The 25,880-nt window shown below is 34.9% G+C and overlaps 1 protein-coding gene across 9 annotated transcripts in view; it reads left to right on the top strand.

The window, feature by feature from the left end:
* TMEM135 (transmembrane protein 135) overlaps positions 1-25,880 on the top strand; it is a 362,190-nt gene that overhangs the window by 83,307 nt on the left and 253,003 nt on the right. For all 9 annotated transcript variants that reach the window (XR_006207971.1, XM_042957322.1, XM_007079000.3 and 6 more), the window contains exon 5: positions 12,576-12,641. Coding sequence is in view for 8 of the 9 variants with exons in the window: in XM_042957322.1 (XP_042813256.1) it covers positions 12,576-12,641 (66 nt within the window). In the remaining variant the exon portion in view is untranslated. The remainder of the gene's footprint in view (positions 1-12,575; positions 12,642-25,880) is intronic.

Raw genomic sequence — 25,880 nt, 5'->3', positions numbered from 1 at the left:
GTATAATATATAATATAACTGTATATTATACATATATATATATTGTATATATAACTATATAATATAATATCTACTATATTATAAATTTATGTTGGGGATAGTGAAACTGCCATCTTTTCTAGAAAGTAGACCCCAAATGTGCTAATTCACTACATATGCATTACACATGTACTTTGCTATGAGGAAAAGGTGTGTTATTTAAAGGCAAACATTTTTAAATGCATTTTAATAAATTTATTTCAAGGGTAGTTGCTGGAGAGTTGATACTTTAATTTTCACCTTGTGTGCTTAGCACATAGAAGAAAGTATGTCCATGTTCTCTAATGTCCAGAATATTGAAATCACTGTGATGGGAATGCTAATAAAACCATTTCTCTGTTTCAGAGGTGAGTAAGGTACAGAAAAAAACATATAGGTATAATGTATGCTATTGTAGAAATATTTATATTTAGGAGGGACATTTATTTTTATTTTTAATTATTTTTAATTTTTTTGATGTTTATTTTTGAGAGGGAGGGAGAGAGAACTAAGAAGGGGCAGGGAGAGAGGGAGACAAAGAATCCGAAGCAGGCTCCAGGCTCTGAGCTGTCAGCACAGAGCCTGACACGGGGCTCAAACCCACGAACTGTGAGATCATGACCTGAGCCGGAGTCTGGCACTTAACCGACTGAGCCACCCAGGCGCCCCTTAGGAGGGAAATTTATTAAAGGGACATGGAAGACTTAATAGAGAAATTCCAAATTGAACCTGAATTTAGGTTTTTAAATATAATGTTACAATTTCTGTCTTTTAATTGGTTTGTTTAGGTCCAGGAGTAGCAAACTACAGCCTGCCATCTAATTTTGTAAATACAGTTTTATTAGAACCATATCCATTTGTTGATGGGTTGTCTGTGGTTGTTTTCATGCTGCAATGACAAGAGTCGTATGCCATAGTGACAGAATAGTTGTAACAGACACTGTGTAGTCTGAAAAGTCTAAAATACTTATTATTTGACCCTACGCAGTAAAGTTTACTATCTTGCTTTAGATAATTTATATTTAATTTTTTTATCGTTTGAAATAGGTGGGTACATTGTCTTCTTATTTGTTTTCTTTTTGCCACCTCTTTTTTGCTTCTTTGTTCCTCTTTTCTTGGATTTCTTGGATTATGGATATTTTTTACATTTAAATTTGTCTATTGGCTCTTTGGCTATATCTTTATGTATTATTTTTTAGTGGTTCCATTAGTGATTATAATGTATATGCTTAATCTTTTATCGTCTACTTAGATCAATATTTTACCACTTATAGTAAAATGTAGAAGGTTTATGACCACATAGACCTCTTTACTTTCCCCCTCTTATATTGTAGTGCTCATATATATTAAATCCACATACATTGGAAATGCCATCAGAAAATATTATACTGTTTTCAACAGTCATATGTATTTTAAAGATCTTAAAAGAATACAAGCTTTTTTGGGGCACCTGGGTGGCTCAGTCGGTTGAGCGTCCAGCTTTGGCTCAGGTCACGAACTCACAGTCCATGAGTTTGAGCCCCATGTCGGGCTCTGTGCTGACAGTTCAGAGCCTGGAGCCTGTTTCGGATTCTGTGTCTCCCTCTCTCTCTGCTCCTCCCCTGCTCATGCTGTGTCTCTCTCTGTCTCAAAAATAAATAAAAACATTAAAAAAAAAAAAAAAGAATACAAGCTTTTATATTCACTTAAATGTGAAATGCAAGCTGTTACCATTTCTGTTACTTTTCTTTATTCATAAAGTTTAATGTTTCCCTCTAAGATCATTTCTCTTCAACCTATAGAAGTTTCTTTAGCATTTCCTTTAGAACAATTCTGCTGGCAACAGATTCTTGTAGTCTCTTTCACATGAGAATGACTTGATTTTGCTTTCATTCCTGAAAGATATTTTTGCTGGATATAGAATTCTGGGTTGATAGGGTTTTTTTGTCCAAAAACCTTGAAGATGTTCTCTCTCTCATTTTCATGGCTTCTGATGGCAAACCCACAATCATTCTAATAGTTCTTCTATATGTAATATGTATGGGTACTTTTCTGGAGGGGCTACTTTCAAGATTTAAAAAAAATGTGGATTTCAGCGTTTTGTTTATGATGTGTCTAGGTATGGTTTTCTTTGCGCTTATCTTACTTGGGGTTCATTGGCTGACTTTGTTGAGTCTATAAATGGTATGCCTTCTACCAAATTTGGGAAGTTTACAGCCATTATGTCTTCAAATATTTTCTCTATATTAATCTGTTTTTCCTCTCTTTCTAGATCTCTGGTAGAACAAATGCTTGATTTTTTTGCTATTCTCCCACAAGTTTCTGGGTCTCTTGTAAATTTCTTTTTTCAGTCTTTTTTTTTCCTCTTTGTTATTTAGGATAGATGACTTTTATAGGTTCATCCTTAGGTTCACTGATTTCTTTCCCTTTTCATTTCAGCTCTGTTGGAGAGCCCCCATTCATTGAAATTTTAATTTTACCTGTTGTATTTTTCAGTTTCAAAATTTCTGTTTTCAAAAATAGTTTCTACTTCTCTACTGAGAACTTCTCTTTCCATTCATGGTAAGTGTGTTTAACCGCACTTCATGGAACACAGTTAATGAGTGCTTTTATAGGCTTTGGTTATTTCAACATTCTGATTGTCTTTCCTTTGAGAAGTGGTCATGATTTTTTGTTCTTTGCAGGTTGAATAATTTTGCATTGATCCTGGATATTTTGAGTATCATGTTGTGAGACTCTGGGTCCTGTTAAAATTCTTTGAAGACTGTTGATGTGTTGTGGTTGCTGTCATTGTTGCTAATAGCCGTCAACCTGTTAGGTTCGGACTGCAGATTCTGTCTCATCTTCAGTGGTTAGTAGGTCCAAGTAGTCATGTGTTCAGTATCTTCCCCTGTGATGCTTTGGATATGTCCCATCTGTGTGCCACTCATGGGTCATGCTAGGGCCTGGGTGGTATTTTAATTGTAGTTTTGCTCTCAAAGCCTTTGCTTTGCTGCTTGGGTCTGTTCAGGGCTTTTGTGATTTGGGGTGAGCTCTGTACTTGTGCCAGTTCAGACAGATTTAGTTAGAGGATCCTCCTTTTCTAGCTATTCTCTTCTGGGATTGCCCATCTATTCTCTGCCTCACAGACATCCTTTTCTGGGTCCTGTGTCCAGAAGGATGGGGTTTTTCTTGGAGTTACAGCTGCCTGCATCACTATCACAGCTGCACACACTCAACAGGGCCTGCTTTGGGGCAAACTGGCTAGAAAAGAGAGTGAGAAATATAATGGGTGTTTTCCTTTCTTCTTTGCACTACAGGAGAGGTTGGTCCTCTTTCCGTATGCCTTTGACCAGAGAAACATGATTTCTTTTCCAGTGTTAACTACGTCCATTACTGCCGCTTTATCTTATAACCAGGGCTTATCCTTGGACCAGAAAGAGAAAACAAACACAGAAAACCCCCTGAACATCCAGGGATTAATTCCCTGCACATTCGGAGGCTCACTTGGGCCCCTCTTCCCCATTTTCTGGCTAGGAAGATAGATTTGCTTGCAAAGATTTTGCTGCCTGTGCTGGACCTGCTGCAGTGGATGAGCCCAGAAGTTATGAACTGTGTTCAGTGAGCTGGGAAAGGGTTGGGCTATATGCAGCCTCCTGGAGAAAGAGAGTGAGAGTGGTTTAGGGACATCACAAAGATCTTAGTTGCTATGCTAAATACACCAGTTTGGGTGTTTTGAAGAGATATTATTACATTTGTATCATGCATTGCTCCTTTGATGAGAAGCAGATAGCTAATGCTCAATTTTCCTAATTTTTTTTTTTTTTACAATGGGAAGCGATTTTTACATTGTAAAGGAAACTCATCAATGATTATTTGACCTCACCTCCATGTATCAGATGCCCATATCTAAAGTCAATTTGGGAAATGAGTAACAATGAAAGAAAATCCTCGTGAATGACTGGGTGAGGCATGTGAAAACAGATCATGCCTAAATTTATCCTAGTGTTGTTAAAAGCTCTTTCTTGGTTTTGCCTGTTCATTTTCAACTATTTTCTGCCAGACTGAAGTTTTTTTGTTTTTTTTTTTAAATTTACATCCAAATTACTTAGCATATAGTGCAACAATGATTTCGGGAGTGGATTCCTTAGTGCCCCTTACCTATTTAACCCATCCCCTCTCCCACAACCTCTCCACAAACCCTCAGTTTGTTCTCCATATTTATGAGTCTCTTCTGTTTTGTCCCCCTCCCTGTTTTTATATTATTTTTGTTTCCCTTCCCTTATGTTCATCTGTTTTGTCTCTTAAAGTCCTCATATGAGTGAAGTCATATGAATTTTTTCTCTGACTGACTAATTTCACTTAGCATAATACCCTCCATTTCCACCCACGTAGTTGCAAATGGCAAGATTTCATTCTTTTTGATTGGCGAGTAATATTCGATTGTATATATATATACAATCCATTTCTTTATCCATTCATCCATTGATTTTCTTTATCCATTCATCCATTGATGGACATTTGGGCTCTTTCCATACTTTGGCTATTGTTGATAGTGCTGCTATAAACATGGGGGTGCATGTGTCCCTTTGAAACAGCACACGTGTATCCCGTGGATAAATGCCTAGAAGTGCAATTGCTGGGTCATAGGGTAGTTCTATTTTTAGTTTTTTGAGGAACCTCCATACTGTTTTCCAGAGTGGCTGCACCAGCTTGCATTCCCAACAGTGCAAAAGAGATCTTCTTTCTCCGTATCCTCGCCAACATGTGTTGATGCCTGAGTTGTTAATGTTAGCCATTCTGACAGGTGTAAGGTGGTATCTCATTGTGGTTTTGATTTGTATTTTCCTGATGGTGAGTGATGTTGAGCATTTTTTCATTTGTCTGTTGGCCATCTGGATGTCTTCTTTGGAGAAGTGTCTATTCATGTCTTGTGCCCATTTCTTCACTGGATTCTTTGTCTTTTGGGTGTTGAGTTTGATAAGTTCTTTATAGATTTTGGATACTAACCCTTTATCTGATATGTCATTTGCAAATATCTTCTCCCATTCTGTTGGTTGCCTTTTAGTTTTGCTGATTGTTTCCTTTGCTGTGCAGAAGCTTTTTATTTTGATGAGTTCCCAGTAGTTCATTTTTGCTTTTGTTTACCTTGCCTCCGGAGACATGTTGAGTAAGAAGAAGTTGCTGTGGCCAAGATCAAAGAGGTTTTTGCCTGCTTTCTCCTCGAGGATTTTGATGGCTTCCTGTCTTACATTGAGGTCTTTTATCCATTTTGAGTTTATTTTTGTGAATGGTGTAATGAAGTGGTCCAGCTTCATTCTTCTGCATGTCACTGTCCCGTTTTCCCAGCACCGCTTGCTGAAGAGACTGTCTTTATTCCATTGGATATTCTTTCCTGCTTTGTCAAAGATTAGTTGGCCATACATTGGTGGGTCCATTTCTGGGTTCCCTATTCTGTTCCATTGATCTGAGTGTCTGTTCTTGTGCCAGTACCATAGTGTCTTGATGATTACAGCTTTGTAGTATAACTTGAAGTCTGGGATTGTGATGCCTCCTGGTTTGGTTTTCTTTTTCAAGATTGCTTAGGCTATTCCATACAAAGCTATTGCTATAGCTTTGGCTATTCCATACAAAGCTATTGCTTTGGCTAATCCATACAAATTTTAGGATTATTTGTTCTAGCTCTGTGAAGAATGCTGGTGTTATTTTGATAAGGATCACATTGAAAACGTAGATTGCTTTGGGTAGTATTGACATTTTAACAGCATTTGTTCTTCCTATCCAGGAGCAAGGAATCTTTTTCAGTTTTTTTGTGTCTTCTTCAATTTCTTTCATAAGCTTTCTATAGTTTTCAGTGTATAGATTTTTCACCTCTTTGGTTAGATTTATTCCTAGGTATTTTATGGTTTTTGGTGCAACTGTAAATGGGATCGATTCATTGATTTCTCTTTCTGTCGCTTCATTGTTGGTGTATAGGAATGCAACCAATTTTAGTGCATTGATTTTATATCCTGCAATTTTGCTGAATTCGTGAATCAATTCTAGCAGTTTTTTGGCGGAATCTTTTGGGTTTTCCGTATAGAGTATCATGTCATCTGTGAAGAGTGAAAGTTTGACCTCCTCCTGGCCGATTTGGATGCCTTTTATTTCTTTGTGTTGTCTGATTATAGAGGCTAAGACTTCCAATACTATGTTGAATAACAGTGGTGAGAGTAGACATCCGTGTCTTGTTCCTGACCTTAGGTGGAAAGCTGTCAGTTTTTCCCCATTGAGGATGATATTAGTTTTGGGTTGTTTATGTATGGCTTTTATGATTTCGAGGTATGCTCCTTCTATCCCTACTTTCTTGAGGGTTTGTATCAAGAAAGGATGCTGTATTTTGTCAAATGCTTTCTCTGCATCTGTTGAGAGGATTGTATGGTTCTTGTTGTTTCTTTTAGTTTTCCTAATTTTTATTTTGTGTTTTTATCATTACAAGGAAGGAAAGTAGCTGGTGCTTGAAAACCTCAATGTTTAAATCTTTTTTCTTCTATGGCTAGGATAAACAGTTGGGGAATAAATTTTGCATATGATTTTTGAAGGCTTTTGCTAAATTAATCTTTTTGAAATAATGTAAGTTTTCTATTTTCTAGTTATCCTTTCAAGAATTTTAGCATAAATAAATGACCATCTCGTGTAATGTGCTAATTGTGATTGATTGTTTTATATGTTATAATACATTTTTAATCATCATCTGATGTTATTTTTTTGTTTTTTATTTTTTATTTTTTAAATATTTTAATGTTTGCTTTTGAGAGAGAGACAGAGCACAAGCAGGGGAGGGACAGAGAGACAGGGAGATGGAGAAAATCTAAAGCAGGCTCCAGGCTCTGAGCTGTCAGCACACAGCCCGATGCAGGACTTCAACTCATGAACTGTGAGATCATGACCTGAGTTGAAGTCAGACGCTCAAGCAACTGAGCCACCCAGGTGCCCCCAGATGTAGTTTTTAATTGCATTTTTAATTGCAATTGATGACTGATATTTAAGTTAGAGTGGAATTCTGAATTTTCTTTTTTTTTTCTTTTTTTTTTTAACGTTTATTTATTTTTGAGACAGAGAGAGACAGAGCATGAACGGGGGAGGGGCAGAGAGAGAGGGAGACACAGAATCTGAAGCAGGCTCTAGGCTCTGAGCCATCAGCCCAGAGCCCGACGCAGGGCTCAAACTCAGGGACCGGGAGATCGTGACCTGAGTTGAAGTCGGACGGTTAACCAACTGAGCCACGCAGGCGTCCCTGAATTTTCTCTGTCATATTATTGGTAGTAAAATGATCATTTATTGAGCACTTAGAATTTTCCTTCAGTTATGTATCATTATTTTGCTAATGATGTAGTTGAGCTCAAAGAAGTGAAGTTGCTTGTCCAAGATCACACATCTTACAAATGGCAAAGCTAGAACAGAACTCAACAATCTTTTTCTAAAGAAAAACCTGCTTCTAAACCTAGCTTCCTTAATCTTTATGCTATATTGTTATATATTACACAAGGTGCTGGGAATATGTAAATAAAAAATTTAATTCATACCATCTAGGACCTCTCTGTTTAGGTGGTGAACCAGGACAATTAAGAGATAGTCATAGAACAGTAAGTGCCAAGAGTCTTTGACATAGATTTTTGTGTTTTAGATTCATAGCTGATGTTAAAGCTCATTCATATTTGGTTTTTTTTTAGTCCAATTCTTATTTTTACATTAAAAGGATCAAAATTAGTATTTTTAAAACTCTTTCATTGCAAAAGTACTGTCCTAAGCTAGACTTTGGATTCACTATTTTCTATTTAGCTAGCTCTTTACTGAGCTTCTTGCAGATGTTAAAACCTGCATTGACCACCACGAGAAGATGGGTTGGTAATAGCTGTTACCATTTTACAGAGGAGGTCAGAGCTTAGAGAGTTTAAGCTATCTGCCTAAGGTTGCCCAGATAGTAAATAATGGGAATAAGGTAACTAGAATTCTAGTTGCTTGACTAATGGGAGACAAATGCCTGCTAACTACAATTGTTGTCTTTATATTAATAAACCATATATTAAATTAATGCACTCAATTCTTTCTGTAATAAGATGCTTTAAAGCTTTTATATTGCTTTTCAAGGTAAAGTATATTAAATATGTATTATTTTTAAAGTTTATTTTGAGAGAGAGAATGTACACATGTGAGCTGGGGAGGGGCAGAGAGAGAGGGAGAGAGAATCCCAAGTAGGTTCTGTGATGTCCATACAGAGCCTGAACTGTGAGATCATGACCTAAGCTGAATCAGGAGTTGGGAGCTTAATTGACTGAGCCACTCAGGCATCCCAGTATACATTTCTTCTTAATTTTGCTTATTTTCTGTTGCTTTATTGAATGAAAAATTATTAGACTTTAAGAGCATGAGTCTCTGTTGAATTTGGCTATCTTTCCTAGTAGGAGCTACTTACTGTAGTACTGCTTGTGTTATAACACTTTTCATTGTTCCAAAATTCTATTTTAAATGTTTTATCTTTTAGTGTAACAAAAGTTGTTACTTTTTTTTTTCCTTTTTATTATTACCAAACAGTATATGTGCATGTTGAATGTTAGAAAGTAAAGAAAAGGAAAACATCCAGAGACTACTACTGTTATCAACTCATTATAAATCCTGGATCTTTTTAGATTTGCACACATACACATACAAACACAAGGATCCAGCCCAGAGCTTTGCATTTATTATGTAGATTTCATGTCTCCTAAGTCTCTTTTTATCTAACACTCTTTTAAAAAGCAGTCTCTCTTGGTACCCTATTTTTAAATAAGGACCTGTAGATTTTTTTTCCTTTGCCACTGACAGAAAATGTTTAATGAGTGTTTTTGTAGTAATCGTTTTAATTATCAAAACTCAAGGAGAGGGGAATTTCAATGAAGAATTTGCTGGTGGTAAATTTATAAATGGTAAGAGTTAGCCCAGTATCTCATTGTTTTTTTGACACTTGTTAGCCATTGTTTGGGTACAAGTAAATTAAAAGCAGTCTCTTTAGTAGAGGTCAAAAGAATGTTGTACACTCCAGCGCTTCCCTATAGAATCAAAGGAGCCTGAGCTGAATTGACAGAGTGCGGTTAGAATGAGCCATCCTTGAAAATGTTGGTGGGAAGAGCTGATGAAATAAATCAATTTAGTTGGAAACAAAAGATTGGATTTGGTATTCTTCTACTGGAGATAATGTAGAAAAAGAAGTAGATCTTCAAACTACCTCTGGTTTTTGAGACACAAGAAAGCAAATAGTTTGATCTGGTTTAGAGAAGTTTTTGCATATTTTATCACAAGTGCTTGCTGCCTCCGCCTGTCACCTTTTGCTCCTCAAATATATACAGTAACTAACCTGACCTACATGAGTACCATTAATCACATCCCAGATTAAAGTTTAAAAAGAAACAGGAAGATGGAAGATGTAATTTAATGTATATATCATGAAGAATAGAAAAAATACAAGTACATCACTGGTGTGAAAATTTTTTCCTTCAGTAGCAATGTCTGTAAATAGATTTTTCAACACCTAGCTTTATATGCTTTAGTAAAATTCGTTTGTCAGCAAAGTTGTTCATTTAAAATCTGTTTTTTGTTTGGGTATGTGAATAACCCCTTTCCTTTTCTAATAATGGCCTATTTTAGTGAATTATGAATTTGGAATTATCTTCTTATTGTGATACATTCACAAAATTTAGCAGTGTTTTCTCTAAAAGATTTTTTATTTTCTAACTTAGCATGTAGATATCACCCCCCAACCTCTGGGTGTGTGTTTAGGACTTTAAAACTAAAGATTGCTCTTCTAATTTAAAAAATGTTAGAAAAAATTTACTTTTATTTATAAATCACATGCTGTATTTTACCAATAAATGTTGAATTAAAAGTTACTTTTAAATTCATATCTGGTCTAGGGTTGCTCACTTTGCCTTGATAATTCCTAAACTGTGAATCTTTTTAGCTTTCTAATTCTGTGACTGTGTAGATTTGTAACAACAAAGATGTATGATTTTCAGCCTTAGCTGGGCTTTTAGTGTTGCTTGGCAGTTCTGTCCCCTTCTGTTTTACTTTTACATTACATAGTCCCTTCCACCCCCCTCCCTCCTTCATTCAGTGTCTTTGTGATTCTCAGAAGATTATCCTGTCCTCTAGTTGCCTGGGGGAAGGGGGAGGGCTAAGGGCAGAGGGAGGGATAGGGAAAGCATGCTCCTCTATTTGTACCTTGTCCCTTTTAACACAGCGGATGGATAGCTGTGTGCTCTTGATCCTGTCTTCCACAGGAATCCCCTTCCATTTCCCTCCCTGTGTCTAAACTTCTTCCACCTTACTGACAACTTCTACTTAGCCATTAAAAACTTGTTTAAATCTCTTCTATCCTAAAAGTGTACTGTTTTCAGTTTTCTCTCAACTCTGTTCTTTCTACAAACAACTCATTCTCATTTCTTACCTTTATTGTCAAACTTTTTGAAAGAGTTTGCTTACACTGTTTGACTTTTATATCCTTTCATTCAGTCCTTGACTATATTCTTATGTGCACCACTCTATAGAAATTGTAAAGTATTTGACCTCTTTGCAAAATTGGACACTATTGATATACTTAAAATCAATCTTTAAAAGTTATGAAAAAAAGTTTTGATCAGGATTTATATGTAGTTTAAGCAAATAGTGTGCTGCGAAGCTAATGGAAAAAGAGTGGTATTCTTCTTCACCTCTTCTCATGCCTGATTTTCACAACCCAGAGGCAACCATATGCAAACTTTTATTTATTTCTTCTGTTGTTTACTTCATTAAATCTAAATGATCTTGTGTCTACTTATATTACCCTGATCTCACTGATTTTGCAACATTTTACCTAATAATAACCTTTGCAAATATATATATTTTAATGATCATGTGCACTTTCCTTTCTTTTGTCCTCCAGGTTTTCATCCCTCCTACCCTTTGGATTTCTTTAGATATTCATTCAGTTTTAAATTTAGAATTGTCTTTTTTATGTTTTTGGTTCATTTTTGGGGTTCCTAATTCTTAAAATGTGTGTTTTGTTGAACATCTTTTGAGTTATATTTTCTATTATTGAAGGTTGGAAATGCCTTTCTCTTATGCCAGGTTAAAAATTAGAAACACATGTTGAGGAGATGAATTTGCATCCTCTCGTTTTTTCAACCTTAGTCCCATGAAACCTTTTTCTCGGCCTCACTGGCTATCTTGTTTGTCTTTGCACATGCCAAGCATAATCTTACCTATTGGCCTTTGTATTTCTTGCCCCCTTGTACTGGAATACTTTCTCATGGACTGAATGAGAAATTCATGTCAAACCCCTACCCCTCAGTGTCATGGTATCAGGAGGTGGGGTAAATCAGATTAGATGAGGAGCACTCAGGGTAGAATCAGGGCACTTATGAGTAGAGAAAGAACTTGTTTCTGTTTGTTTCCAGCCATCCAGGAACCAGGAAGCAAGTCCTTGCTAGACACTGAATCCTCCCTTATTTTTCTTCTAAGAGTTTTATAATTTTAGCTCTTATATTTAGGTCTTCGATCCCTTTTGAGTTAATTTTTGTATGTGGCATAAGGCAAAGGTGCAAATTCATTCTTTTGCATGTGGATATTAAAAAGATTGTCCTTTCCCCCATTGAATGATTTTGGTAGGCCATGTATGCAGGGGTTTTATTTTTGAGCTCTCTGTTCTATTTCATTGACCTATCTGTTTGTCTACGACTGTACCACACTGTTTGATTACTGTAGCTTTGAAATAAGTTTTGAAATCAGGAAGTTTGAGTTCTCACTTTGTTCCTCTTTTTCAAGATTGTTTGGGGGTATTTGGAGACCCTTGGGTTCTGTATCAATTATAGGATGTTTTTTTTTATATTTCTGTAAAACAGTCATTGGGATTTTGGTAGGATTCACACTGATTCTATAGATCATTTTTGGTGGTATCGACATCTTAACATTTGTCTTCCAGTTCGTGAACACAGGATGTCTTTCCATTTACTTATGGTTCTTTCATCTCTTTTAGCAGTGTTTTGTAGTTTTCAGTGAACAAGTCTTTTGCTTCTTTGGAACTGTTAATTTCATTTTAGGATTATTCATTGTTAGTGTATAAAAAGCAATCACTCTTTTTTGGTATTATTTTATGTGTGGAATCACTGAATTATTTCATCTTCTGTCAGTATTTCAGTAGCAGTGAAGTGATTTCAACTGAACTTAAATGGAATGAAAAATAGAATAAATGATAATTTCTGAATTGAATTCAAGTGCTAGCTTATTACTTAATCTTTTTAATCAAACTAAGGTTTAAACTTATCTAAGTGTACTAATTTGAAACCATATAGATATGGGTGAATACTATCAGATCAAAATAACCTTTGAAACAATTTCACTTGAGTTCTTGATAACATTAAAACATTCTGAAAATGATGTTTCTGAAGTAGAATGTAGATCATGTACCTCTTATTGTGCTGTATTGATGCTCCTCTAGAAGTTGCTGGAAATGTAATAGTAATGAATGTTTTCTTCAGTTTTGGGGTGAGAGTAAAGAATATAAATGATATATTTTTGCTGTTTTTTTTTTTTTTTTTAATTCACAGGCCACAGAAACACTATTTAGAATGGGAGTAGCAAGAGGAACCATCACAACGTTAAGAAATGGAGAAGTAAGATGAGAATTTTGACATAAATATTATTTCTCATTCCTTAGTCTGCCATTTTTAAAATATAAAATGGGAATTCTGTGATAATTTATATAACAAATTGAGAAATACTTGGTGAGTGAATCTTACCTACAAATCTGTTCTAGTTCAGTCATATTGGAACCAGACCTTAGGTTGAAAACAAAATGCTAAGTCTTTTAATCTTTGGTTGCCGATTGCTTTTACTGTTAAAAGAAAATGATATTTTATGTAATAGTAAGTTTTACACATATATATATTTTTAATGAAAATAATCCTGTGCTTTTTCCTTTCTTTTTATCCTATGTCCTACAGATCTGATACTTCTTTCTTAGGATAAAATAATTTGTAATGTTGACATTTATCACACAGAGAACGAGAGAGACAAGAGACAAAATGTGTGGTGGGGGGACAGAAACGAATTTAGTCTGTTTTATAGTTGAGGCTCAATGAAGGAACAGATTCTAAGTTTTGACTTTTCTAAATGTTTCTACCAATTCTTAAAAAAAAAAAAAATGCTACCACTGGAAATAAATTTTCATTCCAGAATGATTATCAGCCTAATTACCACTCTGTCTGCCTTTTCTTAATTCACTTTCTCACTAAGACATGCTTAAGTTGATGTAGAATATGACATCACATTGCCATATTCCTTTTTCTATTCTACTAGCAAATACTTAAGGATAAAATATAGTGTTCCTCATTCTAGAATTAAGTTCTTTTATTTAATTTAATATTTATAATTCAGTAACCTAAGTATTTAATAGTAGAAGTGACTGAATATCTGAGGAGTTAACTGAAATTGTGTTATTGTATGATTATAAATTTTGTCAGTCAATATATCTTCTTGTTAGGCAAAAATGTACAATCATTTGGAAATGATATACTCTTAAGTGTTGAATTGTATCTTGGCAAGGCACTTCGGTGTTAACTTGTAGTATATATTTTGTCAATGAAAAAGACTTAACTGATCCCTTTGTATTCTCAACTAACTATAGTATGTGGTACCATTTTGAGAAAAAAAAAATCCCACTAATAAAGTCAGACATATTTATCTGCCTAGAATATATCAAAATAAATTTCATATTTTAGTAAATACTATGTATTTTCTCTTGGGCGGTGGCAATTAATTTTTAAATTTTATCTTCTGTTGAAGGAAGTTTGGGGAAATGCATGCGAGACAGTTTTAAAAGTAATATTTTGAGCATATCGACACATATTGGATATGTACATATTTTACATAATGGAGAGGAAGTGGGTAAAGCAGCCCACTTTTGATCCATTTCTCCCCCAGTTACTAAGGAATTAGGGATTGCAGAGGTTGCTAACTTTGTTAATAGGTATTAATGTTGGACAAAGTTTTTAAGCACTGACTTTCAGTTTCTAAAATGAAGTTAAAACTGTTAAGATGCACATCGTTTTCTTTTACATTCTAGGATCTCTGAAAATGGTATGTGTCTTCTAATCTGATATCTCATAGTTACCATATAGTATTTTTCATGTTTTAATATGTCTTAAGTTTTGAGGTTTCTTATAAGTCTCTGATATGTTGGTGTTGATAACAAATGATAATATTTTGTAGTTTAAAAAAATACAGTGATGTAGTAAGTATTCAGTAAATGGTATTTAGAATAGGCTACAAATTAATTTTAATTATTTGACTTGGAAAATAGAGAATTAAGACAAAACCCAAAGATATTAAATATGTGTATATACAGTTAGCATAGATTTTTGGAGATGCTGGGCTAAGTGTTATGGAAATGGATAATATAGCATGATTCTGGCCTTTAGAAGTGCTTACTCTCTGGTTGAGAAAATAATTGCTTCAATACCTGGGGAAAAAAATCTGGTAGAGAGTAAAAAATACTTAGTTTATGTTGAGTCTAGAAGTAACTAGAGTCCAGATTCCATTTGGAATGTGCTAAATTTTAGTTAGTATCAAGGCAATAATCGATAATTTGTTTGGGAGTAGGAGAAAACCTAAAAGGCTAACAATTTAATGGGTTATTTAAAGAGAAGCTGAAATCACCATATTTATCATATTGGAAACGTTATGATATGCTAAGGGAGCAGAGGGGTCAGCAGCTTACTTATTCTAGGGCATTTACAAAATTGTTCTAGGCATTGCTGTGAAAATTTCTGTTAAACAGTAGATTAAGAAGTAACCCCGTGACAATGCTATCAGGTAGCAAGAATAAAGACTGGTATATCCGAATTACAAAAAGATAAGTAAGCTGTTATCTGGTTGCATGATGACATTGAACTTTTCTTGTCTGCCCTTCCCTGTGTTCTAAGTCTAAGCCTACACATTTTGTCTAGTTATTGGGAATTTCTACTTGGATGTTTTAAGAACTGTTGAGACCAGAAAACATGGTTTCTTTCTCAGAAAATAAGAAGGTAGGGGCACCTGGGTGGCTCGGTCGGTTAAGTGTTCAACTTTGGCTCAGGTCATGATCTTGTGATCTGTGAGTTCAAGTCCCACATTGGGCTCTGTGCTGACAGCTCAGAGCCTGGAGCCTGCTTTAGATATTGATTCTCCCTCTCTATCTGCCCCTCCTCTGCTCATGCTCTGTCTGTCTGTCTCTCTCTCAAAAATAAATAAACATTAAAAAAAAATAAGGTAGTTTTTGAAGGAGTTTGAAACTGACTTTATAATATGTTATAATGCATCATTGGAGGATTTAAGCAAAGGAGTGACACATTATATTTTTAATTCTTCATCCCCACTCTGCAAAGGGGAAATTATTCTCATTTTATAGATAAAACGAGGCTCAGAGAGTTTAGACATTAGTCTGATCAAACAGCTAGGAAATGGGAGAGAGACAATTTGAACCCCTGTCTGACTCTAATTCCCATTCATTCCCATCATACAATATAATCTCCTTCAATGTAATTCACTTAGTTAGACTAGAGTTTTCTGTTTATTCAATTATCCTATATTTTGACAATTAAAAAAGAGCACAGTAGCTGAGACGTCTGAGATTATTGTAATCAGCCATGATTTTTTATGCATTCTGATTATCACTGTCCCCTTTTCATATGTGTAAAGAAATATGTCGCGTAAAATGAATGGAAAAAGTACCCTTCACAGTTCTATTTTGTCACTAAATGTCTAACCATGTTGATATGTTCTTTGTACAGTCCTATATGTGGGCTAGATTTTTGTATCTTTATTAAATTACATAGGCAAGGAAGCAGACAGTTTTTCTGGGTAGAATTTTTTTTTCTTTTCACATTTTTATTTTAATTCGAGTAAGTTAACATATAGTGCAATTTTGGCTTCAGGAGTGGAAATCCAGAATTTATCACTTACCTGCAACACCCAGTGCTCATGATAACAAGTGCCCTCCTTAATATCCATCACCCATCTAGCCCATTCCCCATGCACATCCCTCCATCAACCCTTCGTTCTCTGTTGTTAAGAACAGAGTTCTTAAATAAGAAATTCTTAAATTAAGAAAATAACAGAGTTATTTTCTTATGGTTTGTTCCCCCCACCTCTTTTATATCTACTTCCCATATGTTAATCTGTTTTGTTTCCTAAATTCCACATGAGTGCAATCTTACAACATTTGTCTTTCTCTGGCTGACATTTTGTTTAGCATAATACACTTTAGCTCCATCTACATTGTTGCAAATGGCAAGATTTTATTCCTTTTGATGGCTGAGTAATATTCCGTGGTGTATATGTATGTCTCTACATATGTATGTATATACACCACATCTTTATCATTCATCAGTGTATGGACACTTGGGTTCTTTTCATAGTTTGGCTATTGTTGATAATGCTGCTATAAACTTTGGGGTACATGTACCCCTTTGAATCTGTATTTTTGTATCCTTTGGGTAAATAGCTAGTAGTGCAATTGCTGGGTCATAGGGTAGTTCTATTTTTAACTTTTTGAGGAACGTTCACACTGTTTTCCAGAGTGGCTGTACCAGTTTGCATTCCCACCAACAGTGCAAGAGTGTTCTTCCCTCTCCGCATCCTTGCCAACACCTGTTGTTTCTTGTGTTGTTAATTTTAGCCATTCTGATAGGTGTGAGGTGGTATCTTCTTGTGGTTTTGATTTGTATTTCCCTGATGATGAGTGATGTTGAGCATCTCATCATGTGTCTGTTGGCCATCTGGATGTCTTCTTTGGAAAAATGTCTATTCATGTCTTCTGCCCATTTCTTCACCGGATTATTTGTTTTTTGGGTGTTGAGTTTAGTAAATTCTTTATAGATTTTGGATTCTAACCCCTTATCAGATCTGTCATTTGCAAATATCTTTTCCCATTTCTTAGGGTGCCTTTTAGTTTTGTTGATTGTTCCTTTGTTGTCCAGAAGCTTTTTGTCTTGATGAAGTCCCAGTAGTTCATTTTTGCTTTTGTTTCCCTTGCCTCTGGCGATGTGTCTAATAAGAAGTTGTTGTGGCTGGGTTTAAAGAGGTTGCTACCTCTGTTCTCCTCTAGGATTTTGATGGTTTCCTGTCTCACATTTAGGTCTTTCATCCATTTTGAATTTATTCTTGTGTATGGTGTAAGAAAGTGGTCCAGTTTCATTTTTCTGCATGTTTCTGTCCAGTTTTCCCAACACTGTTTGTTGAAGAGACTGTCTTTTTCCCATTGAATATTCTTTCCTGCTGTGTTGAAGATTAGTTGACCATATAGTTGTGGGCTGGGTAGAATTGTTTTAAATTTGTTTCTTTATTGGTGGGGCTTATTTATGAAATTTACCATTATCGCAGTTATTGAATGTGCTGGGCTCAAAAATTACACTTTTGTGATTTCTTTGGGAAAGATGTGATTCTATGTTCAGTCTTCCAGGTGTTTATGCATAGAGTAAAACAACCCTTTTGTTGAAAGATAGAGTAATTCTTTTAAATTTATGTATTAAAAAAATCTACTGTTTTTTTATATAATTTAAGATCTAAGTAAGTCAGAAAGTGGGTTTTTTCATTAGATTATTCTTAATTCAAAGTTTTGAGAGAGAACAAATTTTAGAAATTCTTTACTTTGGGAAGGTAGGATTACAAGCTCCAGGTCTTAATTTAATCCTTTACCTTCTATTTATCAGCTCATCCTATCCAGTTCTTACAAGGATATCACTGGGAGTGTAGAATAAAGAAGTTAAATGACTTTTTATAGCCAGTGAGTTTACTTATCTTTTTAGCTCTATTAATTAAAAAAAATTTTTTTTTACATTTATTTATTTTTGAGAGAGAGAGAGAGATAGTGTGTGTGTGTGTGTGTGTGTGTGTGTGTGTGTGTGTGTGTGTGAGCTGGGGAGGGGCAGAGAGAGAGGGAGACACAGAATCCAAAGCAGCTCTAGGCTCCAATCCATGAACTGTGAGATCATGACCTGAGCCGAAGTCGGATGCTCAACCAACTGAGCCACCCAGGTGCCCTTGTAGCTCTGTTAATTTTTAAAAATTTTATGTATTTCTAAAATGTTAAATATGCATACTTATTTTCATTGTTTTGAAAAAGTTTAATTTTTCATATCTATGTCTTTAGCATTACATTTGGAATTTTGGAGAGATGAATGGAAGGAGAAATAATCCTTTCCCATTTATTCAGCAAGTATTTATGGAGCACCTTCTATATTTCTGGCATTGTTTTAAGTGCTTGTAATTTATGAGTGAGCAAATCAAACCAGTATCCTTGCCTTTGGGGGACTTACGTTCCAGCCCACTAAAAACTTATGGAAGAAAATAAAAATATAGAAAGGAGCTAGAAAGTAATTACAATTACATACCTTTAAAAGAAATTATGAAGAAGTGTAAGGTTTAAGAGTACAAGTAATTTAACTAATAGAGAAAGAAACAAGTAATTAGAGTAAGGTTAAGTTAGTTTAGAAAGTTTCTTAGGAAGCATATCTTCAGCTGGGCCTTATAGGAATTTATGAACATTGCTGAAGGAGAGGAGGTCAGAAGGCATTGTTAATTAGGAGAAAGTGTACAAATGGGCATAGTTGAGAGTTAAGGAGAGACATCTTGATGTAGAATTAAAAAGGAGGGGAGTAGGGTGTGGTGTTGAAGGGAAGTAACATTTATTTATTATCTGTTCTGGGCACTTAGTAATTATTCAGCTCTTTTATATATCAAAACAACTTTCCATTTTAGATTCTTTTATCACAGTTCTTTCCAAAGGAGGTGTTTAAAATTCAAGAAAGTATAGCTGACCTTGGAACAACACAAGATTTGAACTGCACAGGTCCACTTATATATGGATTTTTTTAATTTTATAAATGCATTTTGTCTTTTTATGATATTCTTAACATTTTATTTTTTTCCTAGCTTACTTTATTATAGGAATACAATATATAAAACTTATAAAATAGGAAATATGTGTTAATTGACTGGTTAAGTTATCTTAAGGCTTGCAATCAACTGTAGACTATTAGTTGTTAAGTTTTTGGGGAGTCAAAAGTTATATGCAGATTTTTTACTGGGTAAGGTTTGGTGCCCCTAACCTCCACATTGTTCAAGAGTCAACTGTAGTTTGTTTGTTTGTTTGTTTTTTTGAATTCATGTTTCCCTGATAATTTACCATATGAATGCTTACTTACATTGATTAAGCTTATGAATCAAGAATTAATACTTTTATCTCCTTCCCAAATGGAATAGCCAGTTTTGTGTGCTGGAAAGAGCACTCATCTGCATGCTAGTCGGTGTGGGTTCTCTTCCTGGCTGTACTATCTATGTGTTCTTGGGCAGTTTACTTAACTTCTTACCATTTCAGATTCGTACTTTAGAAAATGAATTGGTTAGTTGATCTTTAAGATCCTATACAGCTGTAACATTTTCTACTTCTAGGCAGCTTTGTATATCCCCCTTCCCCTTTTTTAAAAAAGTTGTTCTTGGCCTTTACTGTACATGAGAATTGCCTTTGGAGCTCTATAAAATTTAGGTGCATGGACTCCATCCCCAAAGACTTTGTCTCTTGGGTCTAGCTTATGGCTCCAGTGTCTATATTTATTTATATAGATTTACTCATCTAGTATAGAACTACTAATCTATCATACAGAATTACTAAAATCTACTGATTTTAATGCCTAGCCACTTCTGTAAACTATTTTAAAGAAGTATTCTTCTTTTCTTTTATTAAAAAAGATTTTTTTTAACGTTTATTCATTTTTGGGAGATAGAGACAGAGTGTGAGGGGGGAGGGGTAGAGAGAGGGAGACACAGAATCCTAAGCAGGCTTCAGGCTCTGAGCTGTCAGCACAGGGCCCGATGCGGGGCTCGAACCCACGAACTGTGAGATCATGACCTGAGCTGAAGTCGGACGCTTACCCGACTGAGCCACCCACGCACCCCAATAAATATTTTTCATTGTTCTTTATTCTTTGAACTCAAGGAACACACAGTCTGAGTAAGGCAAAACAGATGAAGACATAGCAAGGGGTTTGAAATGTATTTAAAGATTTTTGTATATAAAGTAGAACACAGCAGCATGGATTGCTATTTTGGAAAGATGGATAGGGGATTTGACTCAGTATCTACTTTTGTTTTATATTGCTGTATTCTACATGCTTTATAAGAATAGAAATCTTTTTTGCCTTTCAGGAACAAAATGCCCTACATAAGTAATACGGAATATCTTGTTGTAGTGTAATTGCTGCAGTAAGAGTAGGAGCTCTTTGTTACGGATTTCTGTTTCTTCAGATTTAGCATCTGCCTAGCATATAATAAGGATCTTAGTATAGTTCTGATGAACAAGTAATAGAGTTATTTAGAAAGAATATCTGTGATAAATACCACTTTGATTTAATCACCTCTCAGTTTAAGATAAATGTAACCATAAATATAGATTTATATGTGTAGTAAATACTAGGGTTATATTATTTCAAAATCATGAAATTGTGATATTAGTGATAAATTTTGTGACATTTTTTCATGAGTGAAAGACTATTTGAAGAGACTGAAATTTACATATTTAATATTCAATCTTGTTCACAAAGTTAATCGAGTATTTAAGATATTAAGATATACTTCCAACATTGTTAAAACTGTTAAAAATTGTATTCAATTTAGTTTACTTTTTAAGTGTTTTTTTCTTTTTGTGAATGAGAATTCTTTATATAAATAAACCTAGAAGTAAGCTTTCATATATTTATATTTTTAAAATTGCATTTAGTTTTTCTTAGTTAAATATTTTATTTATCTGTTTATTTTTACTCTTCTGTTTTAATACCACCTCAGGAAATATGTATGTCTCTAATAAGCAAAGTGTTGGTATTTCAAATACTGAGATCTTAGTGGCTTGGTGTCTAGTGAATGCCGGGGCCTAGTGGCTGGTAAACTCTGATCAAATGAGGAAATACTATTGAGAGCATCTTAAAGATCTGAGGCATGGCACTGGAGTCAGATCTAGTGTCCCTTCCCTTCCTTTCTTTCCCTAAATATTGAGTCCCAGGGACTATACTAGGTGCTAGGTTTTAATGGTAAATAAACCTAGTATGGGTTCTTCTCTCAGGAAGCTTTATATATATAGTTTAGTAGCTGAACCCACAACCTGCCACTTGTGACATTGCTACTCAGTGTCTTGTTCTGTAAATAGGAATAAATGCATCCACTTCATGCATTACTTTGTGAGAAGCAAATTAGATAACATGTATAAAGCAGTTAGCACAATGTCTGGCCCAAAGGAAGTCTATTAAAATTTAGTCTATACTGAATTATAACTTTTTTATTTAATTAAATATGATTAAGTATATTCTGTATTTGAGTATATGGAAATCTCTGGATTGTGGTTATTTGTAACAGTGTGTGAACTGAGAGTTGGTAATGAAAGACAGACTTTAAATATTTTGGTCAGCATATTTGTCAGTGCCCTCTGCTGTCTAATGCCGATAGCTCAGTTATAGAAAGAATATATTTAGTTACGGACTTGACGTCTCCTACTCAACCAAATTCTATGGAGCATGATTTTGTTTACATACATAGAATAAAACATAGCAGGAGTTAGTGCAATGGCAGAAAAACTGAAATGTACAAATAAACATAAGAATTCTATTAGAAAAACAGGGTGAAATCATTGAATATTAGAAACTTAGTTCTGATAATTCCAAGTCTTAGTGGGACAAAAGTCCCGCTGTGACTGGTGAGACACTGACCTTCCAGAAGTGCAGCCTAAGGCTCAGTGATCCTGTCAAGGAAAATTGGGTTATCTCTTCTGCAAGAAGGCCTCTGATTTATGTATTGTATTTTAACAGGAAGAAAATGTTAAGATGCTTTATACATGTCCATTGCCATTTAAAATATACTCTTTGTTAACTTGATTAGCTCCCTCCCATATCATGTAAGGGAAAAATTAAAAAAAAAAAAAAAAAAAAAAAAAAGGAAATCTGACCATTCTAGAATGTTCCTGAATAACTCTTTCAAGTCTCTTGTGTTTTTTGTTTTCCCCCCTGGGAGTGATTTCCAAATTGTATGCTTATTGACAAGCTATATAAATAATCTATTGGAATTTAACCTAGAAAAGTTATTATAATGTTTCTTCCTTTCAAGCAACAGATAGAATATAGCTAAAAAACAAAAACAAAACAAAACAAAAAACATATGGGGAAAATGGATAGTATCCAGAGAAGGAGAGAAGGAATAAATATGGAAAATGATCTAGAGAGAAAGGTTAGGGCCCAAAGAGGATTTATAACAAGTAAGCTAATGCAGGGAAATCCCAAAGCTTTCTTTAATGAGATGGGAAGAAATGAGTTTTGATTGCAGAACAGAAAGTTGGAGATAACTGAAGCCACTGGTCATTACTTTAGGGTGATGAAACATTCAGAGGCTTCAGAGAGGTTGTGGGATTGCTATCTTGCTCATTTTAAAAAGGTTTATTTCTTAATAGCCATCAATCTGGGTGCTTTAGATATTGAACTGCCAGAGGCAGAAGACTGGTTTACATAGCATCTTGGTAATATATATATATGTGTATATACAGATACATATTTTTTTTTCATTCTGTTTTTTTTTTTTTTTCAGTTTTATAATTCCATGAATCAAAACAGCATGCTATGTTTTGGCAGGTGCTCAGAAAATTTAGAATCCATGCCAGAATTACATTGATCTTCAGGACTTGTATTTTATTCTTGCTGGAAAATTTTGTCCTTGTCACTAAATCTGCTTCAAGTGGCTCATCATGTTATATGCTGTGACATTATTTCATACTCCTGTTGAACAGAGTTTATTTGGAAAATTCTGGTGCAGACAAAGAAGGCCAGGGGCTAAGCTGAGTTTTTAAAAATATCAGATCACAATATTTAAGCTTGGTGGCCTTGTCTATACCAATTCTGTATGTGCCTTGCTATACCGAGGTAATTATCTATTGAAGTGCCCTTATTTTCTTCATAATAGAAACTCTGCTTTTGATTTAAATACAAAAATAAATGTGCCATAATTTTGTCCTTAACCAAAACAAACAATATCTGGACAATGTCTGGCTAAGTATGGAACACTTAGGTTTTATTTTTCAAAAATTGGAAGGGTTCTTAAGATAACATCAGTTTGTTTTGATCCTAATAGGAAGAGCTTTAGGCCAGGAAAGCAATTATTTCCACATGGGTAAAGCCAGCCCCAACTACTTCCCCTTCACCAACCCACTGAACTTAAACTTGCCTATCTTGGTTATATAGCTAAATGTGGTTGAATATATTAGAAAATGCAGGGTCTATTATAAAAATAGTCTTTAGATATACAGAAAATTTTTTTTGTACAAAGCATACCAAAGGAATTTTGTATAAAATGTTGGGATGAGTCCACCAACAAGTAATTTAAACTTTTTGAATTGCCGAAGAAATTTAATTTATACACACATATATGTATAATATATTTCTTACTATTTTGTTTGTACATCTTTTTTCTTTCTTTGTTGATTCTTGGCTGTATTGTCAATAGGTGAATTTGCTGTGTGGTGACAAGTATTGTTTGTGATGACTAGTAGGGATGTGGCATATCAGAAAAGAAAAGGTTGTGGTCTTTCTGGTGATCAACTCTGATCCTAAATCTATCATTGTGAATCACCTCATTAGCATAAGAGATACTCCTATCATTCTGGAAATTCTAAGGATGTTTGAAGTTGTGTACCAGAAACTGGGAACAGAGACCAGATATATTCTTTATTATAGCATAGTCTATAGATTTGCTTTTTCTGAAAATTTCATATATATGGAATTATACAGTAGGCACTCTTTTGTGTCTGACTTCTTTCACGTAGTGTTTTTTTGAGGTTTATCCATATCAGGTTTTTCCTTTTTCATGACTGAATAGTATCCATTGTATGGATAATATTTGGCTTATCTATTAACTAGTTAATGAAGATTCGGATTACTTCCAGGTCTTGGCTTTTATAAATAATACTTCTTGCCGGGGTAGCTCAGTAGGTTGAACATCTGAGTAGGTTGAACGTTTCTGCTCAGGTCATGATCCCATGGTGAGCATGGAGCCTGCTTGAGATTCTTTTTCCCTCTGCCCCTCTCCTCTGCTTTTGCTGTCTCTCTCTAAAAATAAAACAAATTAAAAAAATTTACTTCTGTATTTGCCTAGAAGTCTTTGCTTGGTATATGTTTTTATGTCTCTTAGGTTGACACCTAAGATTGGAATTGCTAGGTCATCTGAGTAACTATTTACGAAAAAGTGGCTTTGCCATTCTACATTCCCAGTGGCAGTGGACAAGGAGTCCAGTTTGTCAACATCTTTGCCAATATTTGGTATTACCAGTCTTTTTGATTATAGCCATTCTAGAAATATGTACTGGTATCTCATTATGGTTGTAATTTGCATTTCCCTAATGACTAATGATGTTGGGCATCTTTTTGTGTGCTTATTCATTTGTGTATCTTTGGTAAAATGTCTATTGGAATATTTTGCCCATTTCCTCATTGGGTTTGTTAATCATTGAATTGGAGCAGGTGACTTTTAAAAAATTCTGGATATAAATCTCATGTTAAATACATGATGTAAAAAATTTTTTCCCCAGTCTGTGGTGTTTCTATTTTGTAAACAGTACTTTTTGAAAGTAAAAGTTTTAAATTTTGATGAAGGTTCAGTTTATTAATTGTTTTTTGTATTCTAGCTAAGAAATCTTTCCCTAATCCAGAGTTGCGAAGATTTTCTCCTATGTTTTCTTCTAGAAGTTTTATATTTTTTGGTTTTATATTTATTATTATTATTGTTATTTTATTTTTTCAAGTTTACTTATTTTGAGAGAGAGTGTGTATGCACGTGGGGAAGGGGCAGAGAGTGATTGGAGAGAGAAAGAATCCCAAGCAGGATCTGTGCTGTCAGCGCAAAGCCTGACGTGGGGCTCAATCTTACAAACACTGAGATCATGACCTGTGCTGAAATCAAGAGCTGGACATTTAACTGACTGAGCTACCCAGACACCCCAGGTTTTACATTTAGATCTGTGATCCATTTTGAGTTGACTTTTGCAGATGGTGTGAGGCAGAGGTTCAGCTATTTATTTTGCATATAGATATCCAGTTATTCCAGAATCATTTGTTGAAAAAACTCTCCTTTGCTTATTAAATTGCACGGACACCTTTGTCAAAATCAATTGACCATAAATGGTAGGGTTTATTTCTGGAAATTTTGTGATTCTCTTTCTGCTAAGTTGAAGGAAGTAGAGTCTGTCTTTGTCTGTCTCTCCCACTGATTACAACTAAAAACCCTGAATGGTATACATAAAGCAACTATCTGCAACCTTAAATGATAGCAGAAGATTGGAGAAAAGGGTCAAAACTGGAAGTGTGACTGATACCAGTGAAGTTTCCTGTTTCTTCCCACTCACCATCCTTTTTCTCCTTGTTTGCACTCCGAGGAATCTCCTATTCTTGATCTGTACAATGAGTACAGACAGAAAAAGCTCTAAGGGACCCCCTCTTCCTCTGTTTATGGTCAGAGAACTAGAAACGAGGGCTCCTGTATGAAGAAGACTGTAGAAAATCACCATTTTCTTATTATGTTTTGCATTTTGGTTTTATTCTCCTGGTAGGACTCCAAGAACTGTCCTCTAGCAACAGTGGTGGTAGTGACAGTCGCAGCTGTGATCTTTCCCTTTACCAGAGAAACTAGAAAAAGGGGTTCTTATAGTCCAAAGAGTGTGGGGAGAATATCTGTTATTTTTTGCTTTCTTCCTTTCTTGCAACTTCATCTCTGAGGCAGATGTAGTTGCAGTCCATGTGCAATGGTATGAGGGGGGTGGCAAAACCCCAACATAGAAGATCAAGAAAAGG

The sequence above is a fragment of the Panthera tigris genome, chromosome D1 (genome assembly GCF_018350195.1).
Source record: "Panthera tigris isolate Pti1 chromosome D1, P.tigris_Pti1_mat1.1, whole genome shotgun sequence".
Classification (NCBI taxonomy): Eukaryota; Metazoa; Chordata; class Mammalia; order Carnivora; family Felidae; genus Panthera; species Panthera tigris.
Note: the sequence above shows the minus strand (reverse complement) of the source record. Positions and strands in the feature narration are given on the sequence as shown.